At 41.6% G+C, this 12104-nt stretch overlaps 1 protein-coding gene across 3 annotated transcripts in view; it reads right to left on the reverse strand.

Moving 5' to 3' along the window:
- The window catches only part of ARNT2 (aryl hydrocarbon receptor nuclear translocator 2), a 96759-nt gene that overhangs the window by 47507 nt on the left and 37148 nt on the right, over positions 1 to 12104 (reverse strand). For all 3 annotated transcript variants that reach the window (XM_030954964.1, XM_030954966.1, XM_030954965.1), the window contains one exon: positions 10688 to 10901. In XM_030954964.1, the coding sequence (XP_030810824.1) occupies positions 10688 to 10901 (214 nt within the window). The remainder of the gene's footprint in view (positions 1 to 10687; positions 10902 to 12104) is intronic.

Genomic DNA, 12104 nt, shown 5'->3' on the forward strand with positions numbered 1-12104 from the left:
TCAGTCAGCTCACACAGCCTGGAACTGCATCAGGGACCACACAGGACTTCCCAGCTGTGAACATGCTGCACACATACCAACCAAGAAGCTTGTGGGATGGCAGGGATAAAATGCAGTTGCTCTTGCTCTTTGGCTCTTGCTCCAAAGCTGGCACTGCCTTCCACCCAAATGTTATGAGACTGCTTTAAATCCCCCAGGCTGGGGCTTCCCTGGCCTCATGTGTTTGTTTTATGCTGCAGCAGGAAGCAGCCCCATAGCCCTACCCCACTGCACACACCACTACAGTACAATACACTGATAAATAAATGTATTGCCATACAAAATAAATAACTGGCTTGGAGCACGGATTTGCTGTTAGCAGACATCACAGCAGCTTCCAGAGGACTTTGACACCTTTACTGTTATTTTAAAGATGAGGACACTGAACCCAAAGGAATGATTTCTCCTGCTTGCAGTCAGTCAGCAGCAGAGGAACAGGGTCCAAGCTCACATGACTGACAAGAGTTCTCAGGATGCTGCAGCTGTAGATAAAAATACACAGTACTCTCAGTAAGTCCATATAAATCTCACGACACCTATATGCTTCACAGGACACAATCAGCTTAAATTTATGCTTTTAAGAGAAGACCAAAGGCTGAATGTCCTATTTACATGCAGTAGAAGCCTCTGGATTTATCAGTATAAAACAAATTAGCCCAAAGGCCATGAAGATGCTCAGAGGGCAGGAGCACCTTTGCTATAAAGAGAGGCTGGGAGAGTGAATTGTCCAGCCTGCAGAAGAGAAGGCTCTGGGGTGACCTTAGAGCCCCTTCCAGCACCTAGGGAGCCTCCAAGACAGATGGAGAGAGATTTTCTACGAGGGCATGGAGTAAAAGAAAAATGACAGATGGCCTTAAGCTGAAGGGCAGGTTTAGATCAGACATAAGGAAGAAATTCTTCTCTAAGGATGGCAAGGCCCTGGCACAGGTTGCCCAGAGAAGCTGTGGATGCCCCTTCCCTGGAAGTGTTGGATGGAGCTCTGAGAAACTTGGTCTAGTGGAAGGTGTCCCTGCCCACGGCAGGGGGGAGCATGGAATGAGACTTCAAGGTCCTTTCCAAGCAAAACTATTCCATGGTTATAAATATAAACCATCAAAGCTCACTCTCCTCACTGGCCTAGCTTCTCAGGGGGATTACTTGAACCTCTCTAAATATGTTAAGGTTTACATCATCTAATTGCAAAAGGCGTTGTATAAGCATTAGAGTCAAGTTATGACATTCCTACAATAGAATGAAGAGTTGAACCAATCAACAGCAAAGTTAAAAAAAATAAAAAATAAGTAATGCAATTGAAATGCACCTATTTTTAACTATCTGTCTGGTCCCTACTTACCAACTGGAGACAGTGATCCACAAGGGGGAAATTGAAAAGCTTTCTCACCCCCTCTTGTTTTTCAATAAGAAACCCCTCATGCTACACAGTTGTTTGCTTAATACAACTTGTTATTACAAAAGCTCACGAGGCTGAAAGGTCCCTGCTGTGCCTGCCTTCATGTTTGACTAACCAGTCTGCATCATGTCATTCTCCACAGTGTTGGGCAAATATGCATCATTTTAATTAAATTAAAAAAGAAACTATGTGGGTTTTTAAGCCTTGCTATTCAGTTAATTTTGAGGGACTATCTGAAGGGATAGTGTTACAGATCACATGCAAGTCTCTTTGCTGATGGACCTGGAAAAACTGGACTTGAAACTGGAGCAAATAATTCAAAGCATATGTTGAAAGTTAAGTTATAACACCAAAAAACTCAAAAAACCAACCCATAAAACACTTTAACCAAATGTATTTTGAACTCTCAAGAATGGTTACTGAAAGTATGGGGCACATTCAGAATATTAAGTAAAATAGCTTACTGAAGCCCATACAGATCTGTAGACATAAATACACAGCATCTACCTGTGTTCTCTGCAGGTGTTTTCATTCCCAAAACAAGTACCTATGACAAAGTTCATGGCTCCATGATTGGGGCAGTTGGGGTAGCCCTTCTGTGACAAATATCCGCTGTACCTGAAGGAAAGACTGAGATGGAGAAAACTATCACAGTAACACCTGTACAAACAGCTCCTCAAAAGACAGCTGGACTTTCTAGAAAAAGGGTTGGAAACCCCAGAAACTCCAAAGCACCATCAGCAGATACTCCCAGGACAGAACAGCTATCCAAAACAACACTGAAATATGTAATTTATTCTTTTACCATTCACAGCTGCATAATAAATCAATACACAAACGTTGTAAGTAGCTTCTAAACTAATCTATTTGCTTCACTTGGATGCTCAACAAGAAGCTTTACTGAAAAGCCGTTCTGCCAAAAAAGCTTCAGCTCCTGGCATTCTATATTATTTGTACTTCATTATCAAACTCAAGTAACTGGGATTTATGCTTTGTTAGTAAATACTAGTATTGTCTGAAATCTGGCTGTGGTGACACACCATGGAATAGCTCATTAGAGGAAATAATGACCACAAGATGACCTTGTAAGATACATTGCTGTGGACAGAATTAAATTTAAACACATGAGAAGGGAAAGAGAGGGAGGAGAAAAAGGCTTAAGGATGCTGTCTGGTTGCTTTTACAGGCTACTTCTTTAGTTCAATTAAAATAAAGTGTGTGTGACAAAACACCCATTATAAGTTTTAATTCTATTTTTGAAGACTCCGGACATCTAAAAAACACATACAAAAGTCTCCACACTACAAAAATAGAAAGAAGAATGTTTGGAGACATAAGTTCACATCCCAGGGACTGCAATAAAACAGATCAAACTAAAGAACTCTGCCCATGGACCATGCTCCCACTCTGGTTGTGAGCTGCCACATGGGAAGCTCTTCCCTCCACACAGCTCCAAGCAGGGCATCAGAGAGGAGCCAGTGGGAGCTGTGGTTTCAGCAAGCTGGCGGGAGGCCAGGGCAGGACCAAAGACCAAGAAGTGCTGTCTTTGCTGCCACAGAGCTGAGCCTCAGCTAAGGATGGAGAGATGACCGCAGCACGGGATAAACCAATTTTATGGGTGGACTATTCCTACACACAAGGCAACCCTCCTCCCCACGCCTCCCTAGGCTGCTACTACAGCCCAACACCAATAATAAAATATTTCAGTGCCTTGTGTTGACTTCATTGAGACAACACAACCGTCAAAGCTCCTGTTCCACAAGGCAGATGTTAAAGCTGCATTCTCCCAGCATCTGCTGCCATCAAAGCACTGAAGAACCTGAGAGGGCTGCAAGTTTGCCAGTGCCAAAACCCTCCAGGCACACTTGGGCTATTTTACTGCCTATGTGTTAACCAAGGAAGTTGTTCAGGTATTTGTAAAACTCCAGTATTTTTGGAAGGGGGGAAAACCCCACTAACTCCATATATCTCATAATGTTTAACAAAACAGAGGAGGCTGAACAAATATTGAACATTAAAGAAGTACCCACCACCCTAGAAACCCAGCAAGTGAAAGTGATCCAGTGCAACATCTGTGATAACAGACCCAAGAATGCAGCAGTTTCCAAGTAGGAAATCCAAGGTGAAGACTGAATAGAAACTGCAACCACAAAACCCAGTTGCATGTGCATGTCCAAACACCTGAAAATTCACCCTAAAAGCATTCCCTAATGCTAATCAGGTGTAGTATGTTTGTCTCAGGAGTACTAGGCTAAAGTTGTTTCCTTGTTTTGGTAAAAGCGTGTACTGACCTCCTTAAATCACCATTATAATTACCAAAGTATTTTTAAAAAATGCAATTTATTATCACTGGTTTTTCTTCCAGTACTATCCACCCAAATGGAATGTGTCAGCAGCAGGGAGACCACTGGGTCACTGTGTTTGTGTAAGAGTTGCTTTTGAACTGCTTTATACATAGTTGGCTTCTCCCAGCATTTGGGATTTTTTCCCCCCAGAAACAGTCCTAAATACCAAAGGAAAACAAAATCATCTTGGAATGTTTGAGAGATTAAATGTACCATACATTTAAAATATGATCATTTGAAAGTACCAATTTTTTGAGAGCAGACTGTTTCCTCTTATTTCTGTGTTACTCTCTACTGTGCCAAAGGGCAGGAATGGCACTCTAGGATGCTCTACAGTCACAGCTTCCTTTTTTCCTGCCCTAAATCATTTACTTGCAAACAGAATGGGGATGGAAGAAGCAGGACATTCATTTCCTCCATCCTGCATGTGAAAATCCTGCGGGCTAAACAGACTGAAGCTGAAAATCCACAAATTCCTATGCTTGGCACTGCCCAAGTTCTAAGGCCATCTCTGGTAGGCAGTGTGACCTTCCTGCTATGAGAACAAGCAGTCCACAAAAATATGGGCAGGTCTTTTTCTCTGGAACAACAGCACAGCAATGGGCTGGTGTGGATGGAAAGTCTCACATCTGAAACATCCTCTTCACTCTCAGCAATGCCAGTGGGACCACATAATTCTACTGAAAAACAGGTATCACATGATGATTTGGTAGTTGTCAACAACAAGGCGAATCTCTTTCCAGATTTCACACTTAAAAGACAAAAAGATGCCTTGCCAAAATGGGCTTTTTCTACAGTAAAAACAGACTGGAACCCAAAATATGCTGTTCACATCAACCACTCATATACATTCTATACATGGCAGTATGTTTCAAGAATTGTTCCTTCTTTTTCAGGGCAACCACAGTGCTGAAGCATCTATTTTCAGAAATCTGTTACCTTCCATTGCAGGTACAATAATCCTGACACAGCTGTCTCCAGCCTCCAACCCTCCAAGGAATAAAGTGGGGGCTGTGTGGGTATGTGTGGGTGGGTGGAAAATCCCATAAAAAAACTGAGTCAAGTCTTGGACAGTTCTGCAGAGACATAAAAGAATTCAGGACATATCATGTCTATGGAAACTTTCTCTCCTCCCCATCCCACCAGCTCTGCTGTGTGTTGTTTACTGGGTGCCTGCTTGTCTTCACTCTACAGGTTGTGATGCTTCATGGACATTCAGTGAAAACCTCTGCTGTATCCTGGGATAAAAAGCACAAGTAGCTATTAACTCTCTATAAACAAAATATTATACAACTCACTCCCTACCTGCCCAGAGGCAACAGTCTTACTAGGTCAGTCCCCCTGCACTAAGATGTTAAAATCAAAAATGCAGGGATCTGGTTTTAATTCTGTGTTCTCTTACTTTCCAATCTGCTGGGCTGGGCACGTTTCACAAACAGATGGTTCTTTAGGGTTCATGTACTTAAAAGAGCTCACAGATAGAAGTAAAAAAAAAAAAATAAAGAAATCAAGTGCTGTCAGTTAAACAGCCCTTCACACACAGAGTACCTTTCTGATGCATAAACCTCTAACAAATGTGCTCTTCAGAACCAAAGGCTACAGAACAAAGTCCCAAAGGAGCTCTACGACAGCTTCTTGTTTAGTCAACTGTCTCAGCAAAAATACGCTTCCCTGAAGAAAGGGATTTTTTATTTATTTTCATTTTTTTTCCCAGAGAGTATTAAGAGCTCTGAGTCTCTGAGTAGAAAAGTATCAATCTTTGACAAGTATCTTAATGTCTACAAGAGACAGACCTTCTGACAATACATTTTTGGTATAGAACTTTCGGCACAAATACCTGCAATAGACATTTTTACCCTTTTTTTTTTTAATAAATAGGCTCATCCAATTTTAAAGTGGATGTGGAGAAACTAATACAGTGGTTTGCCAATAGAGTGCAGAACTCAACCCATACACTGTTTTGATAATATATTACTTTTCCATTAAATATGAGTTTTACTATTACTGATGATGACATTTAAGGCAGAACAGGATTGTATTTGCCAGGACTGTGTTTCTTGTCACGGCTCAACTCAGTCTTTGAATTTCTTTGGAGAATTTTATATATGAAGCCAAATAGGAGTCTCATCCAGCTCTTCTCTGTATCAGCTGGAGTTCTAAATAATTCATGGAAGTCAAGAGTTCAAAACACATTTGCATTCACTTGGCTGGCTGTCAATATGAGAACCATCCTCTTCCCTCTAAGAAAGATCATGCAGAAATCAGAGCTGGAAAACAGACATGGCAGGATAAAGCAGCTCATAGCATAAACAATCCTGCACTGATTTTCAGGCAGATTATGTGTTGAGGAGAAAAGTTATCCCAAATTTTCTCTTTCACATGGTTATTTGTCATCTGTTCAGTGCTGTGGAATGCCTTACTCTGCCTCTCCACTGGTGAGCCCCTGGTCTCTGGCACTTGCCTCTTTCAAGCTGAACAGTTTTCTCATTTTTACAATTTTACTCTATCTGCAACATCTGGATTTTGTGGCTGTGACTACAAACTGCTTGGTAACAGGGGTTTACAGCTGGACAGAAAACTGCCTAAGCTGAAATCATCACTGCAAGACAACATGTTATTAGAAGGTTCTGTGAGACAGGTTCCCCAGTCCAAATCTATGCTTGTATAGCATGGAGTGATGCTTCCATAATACACAAGAACCACAGAAAATTGTAACACAATGCTTTTTTCTTCTCAAGAGATGCCTATCAGCTCAACTTTTGCTGTGGTCAGTCACCATTTCCATCATCAAGTTCTACTTTGTCGCACTTAAAAAATATGGCAATAAAAGATCTTGCCAAGACTAAACTTGGCATACAAGTTCTGTCCAGAAGTAACCTCAACTAATCTTTGTCAGCTAGCAAGTGAAGTGACTTAGTCATTTTTAAATCACTTGAAAATGAAAGCTGTAGAGGTTCTGGTTCTCATAATTTTCATTGCTCTGCACTTTCAGCACCCCTTAACTGTTCAGCTGGAACAGTTTGCAAGGACTCCTGGGGAACCCAACTGTCCTGAGGAGCCTTTGTGTCATGGGTGGGATGGCAAATGCTGCTCCCTGCCTCACCAGGCACAGAGGGTGAGGCTGAAGGGAGATGTTATAGCTGATTTCTATGCGCTGTGCTGCCTGCAGCCCAGGATTGAAGGTAACAAACCTGGGTGTTTCCCATTTGCACCACTGGAGATGCTGGGTGCAGGAACAGGGATCTTACATCTCAGACACATCATGGAATCACTGGGAATATTTCCAGGCAACCACAGAGACTTGTCTGTGTTCCTCACTCTATTCTTTCATGAACTACTTATGGAGAATCAGATTTGTAGAAATCAGTCTTGCAAAGTGCTCTGAAACACTGCGTTTTACCAGAAGGACAGTCTACTACAATACTTGCTCAGTCATTTTTTTGAAAGCTAATGTAGCAGAGGAATTCCTCAAAAGTGGCTTTGCTCTACACTTAAGTCTAGTTCTGTCTGTTCCCTGTACCATTAGAAATTTGCTTTCTGCAACTAAGAGGGTCTCACTTGCACTGGGACTGAGCCTGCACCTGAACCCAATATCCCCCAAGTTCCACCAGTGCACCCTGAGCACAAAGAGGTCTTTGCTAATGGATCCTCCTGTGGGATCTGATCTTCATCCATATTTGGAGTGATTTAGTTTGACATCTGCAGATTTTTAAGAACAAAGAGCTAAAATGAATTATCACTCTGAATATCTGCCCCATTCTGATTAATCATGCACATGACGCACATAAAAACTTCTTGGGAGCTCAATTTTTTGCCATCATCACGGCTCAGCTGCTCTTTTCTAGATCATTTCTAACTGTTCATACACTTCACAGTTCAGCTTTCCTGTTGCTACAATGTGTTAGCAATTAATGCACAATAAACAAGCAGACAATTGTTCTACTTCCAGGGAATAAAGTCTCCAAGGACACAAAATTAAATATAAACTATCCATCCTTCCCCATATCCTAAGATTTCAAGGAAGAGACAGCAACTAACTCCCCAAACACACCATGTGGTTGAGGCCATGGTTAACAGACACTTCAATTTGACACATATTTTACAGCTCCTGAAGTCCTGTCTCCTCCTAACTATTCACTTCCTGCTTCTCCTTGGTGTTAGTAGCACTCAGAAGAGTTTGAGAAACCCCATGATCAGGTGGGCCAAAGAGTTGTCTCTACCAAAACCAAGGGGTTTTAGCTTAGTTTAGCTTTCAGCATGTCAACCCCTTGATGTGACTAATATGTAAGTACCACAGAAATGCCAAAGGAAGAGAGGGTGAAATGAGGTGAGGATTGCATAAGCTGTGTGACTGCCAAAGAAATGCTCATGTGAGCACAGCCCCAATCCCAGCCTTATTCCTGGGGGCAGAAATGTGAGCAGGAGCCTGCTTCCTCTACTGGCTTATTCTCTGTCCCTCCCCATTGGCAGTGGCAGCCTCCCAAGTTCTCAGGGTTTGGAACAGCATCTCTGGGTAGCAGGACTGCTAAGAGGTGCTGGGAAAATCCCAGCAATACCACACTAATGATCAGCACTCATAACAAGACAATTACAACCAAAGGACACTGCTCAGATCTGCTGCAGGGCAAGTGAAGTTTCTCCTGAGTCAAAATGCTGTCACTGCTTTCCCAGCTCAAGGGCTGAAGGGGGAGGTTATAGCATTTATAGCATTGAGAAAATGGACCCTGAGAAAATGAGGAATATGGCAAAATTAAAAATCAGAACTTTCACTTGAAAATCTTTTCCCTAAGCAGATTCTGTGCTCAACAGCCAGACGTCACTACAAGATGAGGATATTCCTACTGCCTGAAGTGAACTTCACTCTGAGCAAAAAACACTCTAGATGCAATTTGTTGTTTCCATCACTTTCAAGCTCTACATTGCCCTTTGTTCTGCATGAAACACGCCTTTGGAAAGCCAAGGAAAACTTGGTTTAATAAACACCAAATTAGAGGAAATGCATTTGCCTCCTAGACATCTTTTAAAATGTCACTAAGACACACGTTATTTCAGGTCACTGCAAGATTTCATTCAGTACTTGTTACAAATCTGCTGCTCTCCATATGGCCTGTACTACATCAAGGGAAGTGTAACTGGCTGAATGGACTCGAGAATCACCTTTCTCCTAGAAAGGTATCTCAAAGGAGCAAGAGTGATGGTGCCTGATGTTTATAAACAAATTGAGCCTGGACCGACATCCCTTACAGAAGACTGCTTCTCTGTGGAGTGGAGCAAATACAAGTTTAAAATAATAAATCTACAACTTTCTGGCGGTCCGTATGCTCCACAAACTGACAGAACTACTTGTAAACAAAATTACTGTACTTCACCAGCCACACCTTTAAAACAAAAGTATTCAAAAAGCTGAGCAGGCAGCCCTGCTTTCCTCATGCTGGGCAAATGTTCAGCTGTCCATGTACACCAGATTTACAGGCCTTCTGTGTCAATCTGACAACTCCAAAAGATTCAGGCAGGGAAAAGATTTAGCTCTATAAATACTATTGAACTGCTCTTTCCACTGGCAACAGATCAATCCAGTGCAGAAGAAAAGCCCATAGCTAAGGCTGGAAAAAGTACAGAGTTGGGTTTTCAGAAGTGCTCTGCATTTGTCTAGTCGAGCTCTGGTTTGAGCAGGTTAAGTCCCATAACTGAGCGCTTTTGGAAGTCAAAACATGACTGTTCACTGAGGCTCTGGAGTAATTGCTTCTTGGACAAGATGGGATGAATGTTAAAATGTATTACAGGCTACATAATAAAAACAGAGGTTGTGCTCTTTTGCAAGTCTCATGGTATGAAACTCAGCTGTTTTACCCTGCACAGGTTCCCCTAACTGTTCACTTGGTTTCTTTCCATCTGGAGTTTCACCACAGAATTTTGCTTTGAGCTTCCCATTTGAATACACGAAAGCTCTGCCAAAACCACATCACATTCAAACCACAGGAAATCATGAATTTGGCACTGTTTTGACATGGAAGCTGTAAACAGTGCGCAGGTTCACTCAAAACTGGATCGCTGTCCTTTGAGTTATGAAACACAACAAAACTAACTAAGTCAGGTCAGAAATCTTAACTACTAAAGCAAAGAGAAATTATGTGACTTCTGCAAGGATCAGGGGTTTTTTGAATATTATCCCCTACCTTTTTTCCTTCAGCTATAAACAGAATATGTGAAGAATAAAAAGAGAAGTTTCCTCCTTTCCAAGTTTGAGTTACAACAGGATTTAGCTAATTCTCACAGCTCTACCATACATATCCTATTAAAGACAAGGTAGTTTCCCATTGGCAGCTTTGAGCATGAATAACTGCAAAAGTCAGAGATGTAGATATGAATCTGGTTTAGTTTTACGTGCAACATAAGGTAGTCAACTTTCAGGTAACTTACACTGCTGCACAGGAGCCTCATGATTAAAATTCAGTATATTTTTAGTTGCCAAACACTGGATTTTTTCCCTTCAAGATTCCAATTAGCAAACCACAAGGAACTTGTATGAAAACAGAAAAGTCTAAAGTACGATTTTTGACTTCAAGTTAAACACTGCCCCAAAGAAACACATACTTGTCAAGAAGTCACAAGTTCATTGAGGATTAAATGAAAACAATCTAGATTTCCAGACCAAGTCTGAGAACAATCCAGATTCCAAACCAGAGTTTGAATGCAGAGCTACATGAAGGTAGTTTGACTGAAGTCAATGAATAGGAAGCAAAACGCAGTCACTGAAAAGAAGATTTATATTACTGTGCTGCCTGCAAGAAAACACAATTTAATCTAGCCGAGTTTCACTTCAACCAGATTTTTACACCCGGCACTCTGAATGTCAGGAAAAGCTCTCCAGGGATCCTGAGCACCCAGGAAGCACACATCAGCCATTTCTGACCTGTCATGGAGTTTTCAGATGTACACAGTTGCTCTCGCAGCTTTTCCACATCATCTGGATGAACCTGCTCGTACAAAGTGCTGCCAAACCACTCCGACTGTGGCTGGTTCAGCACAGGAGTCACCGAGTCTGACACGTAGATCACTCTTCCCGTCTCAGCTGCAACTACAAACAGGAACCCATCTGCAGCCTCCAGGATAAGGTGTTTCAGTTCCTTCCAAAGAAAGGATTTGATTAGAATGCCAGCAAGGAAAGGGAATTAAATATAACGTCTGTCACTGTCAGAGATTATTGTTTTCTTGTGATCTTAGTAGCTGATCAAAACCGAGACAGAAATTTTCACTGATGTAACAATACAACCAAACTTGCAGCAAGGCATAAATTGCCCATCTCAATAACAAACAACATTTTATTTTCCATTATTGCCTTTCATCTGGTGATCTCCATGCACTTAAAGAAAATAAACAACTAATACTCACTGTATAATCTGTGACAGGCATCTAACATTAAAAAATAAAAAGATATTTCAGACTACAAACAGAGGAAATGAACAGCTCTAACTCATGGCAAATTCATCCCTTAATTAAAAGTTCTGAATAATTTAGTTGGAAAGAAAGCCATAAGACTTTCTAGTTTGGTTCTCCCTGGCCCTGCTGAGGATGAGCTCTGTTTGTAAATTAAACAGTCACCAGATAAAAGGCAGAAAGTGTAATTGGAACGAGGAAAGAACCCCCAGCCTCTTCTTCCATTATGGCCCTGAGCCACTACACAAGAAGGTTCTGGAGGTTTTCCAGCCTATGAGTGTGAAGCCTCAGCATCACCCAGAAATACTCCCTTTCCTTAACAGAGCTTGAAACCCTTCTTATGGCAAAGGATGACAACTACCACTCCAATTCCTGCAAAAGAAGCTGGAACAGCCTTTGGTGGCTCCAGTGACCACCAGAGCTTGTTAAGATCCTGCACCTGGAACTCAAACATGGAGTCCCATTCCAGGTGGGATGTCTCAGCAGGGTTAGTGTTCCAGTGGTAGGTATTAGCTGATAAGGTGAGGATAAAAACCTGACTAACTACTAAGAAATGGATAACTCATCTCAAGAAACACTCAACAGATTGTCAACTTCTGCTGCTTTGTTACAGAGAAAGCACATTGATCCTGAGCTACTAACTAAACAAAAAACCTCATAGCACAGCTGGCCACACTATACTGAAGACAGTATAATCAGTTTTGCTCATTATTAAAAAAGATGAAAGCAAACTCTATAATTCTGCAAGATTTAAAAAAAGAAAAAATTGCAATGAGAAGTGACTAGGGTGTGCCACCAGCAGAATGGCACAGTCCCTCCAGAAACACACTCCAGGAGAGCAGGAATAAGCAGTCATGAACACTGAGGGGTCAGCAGCAGCTGCTGTTTATCTA

The sequence above is a fragment of the Camarhynchus parvulus genome, chromosome 10 (assembly GCF_901933205.1).
Source record: "Camarhynchus parvulus chromosome 10, STF_HiC, whole genome shotgun sequence".
NCBI classification, from domain to species: domain Eukaryota; kingdom Metazoa; phylum Chordata; class Aves; order Passeriformes; family Thraupidae; genus Camarhynchus; species Camarhynchus parvulus.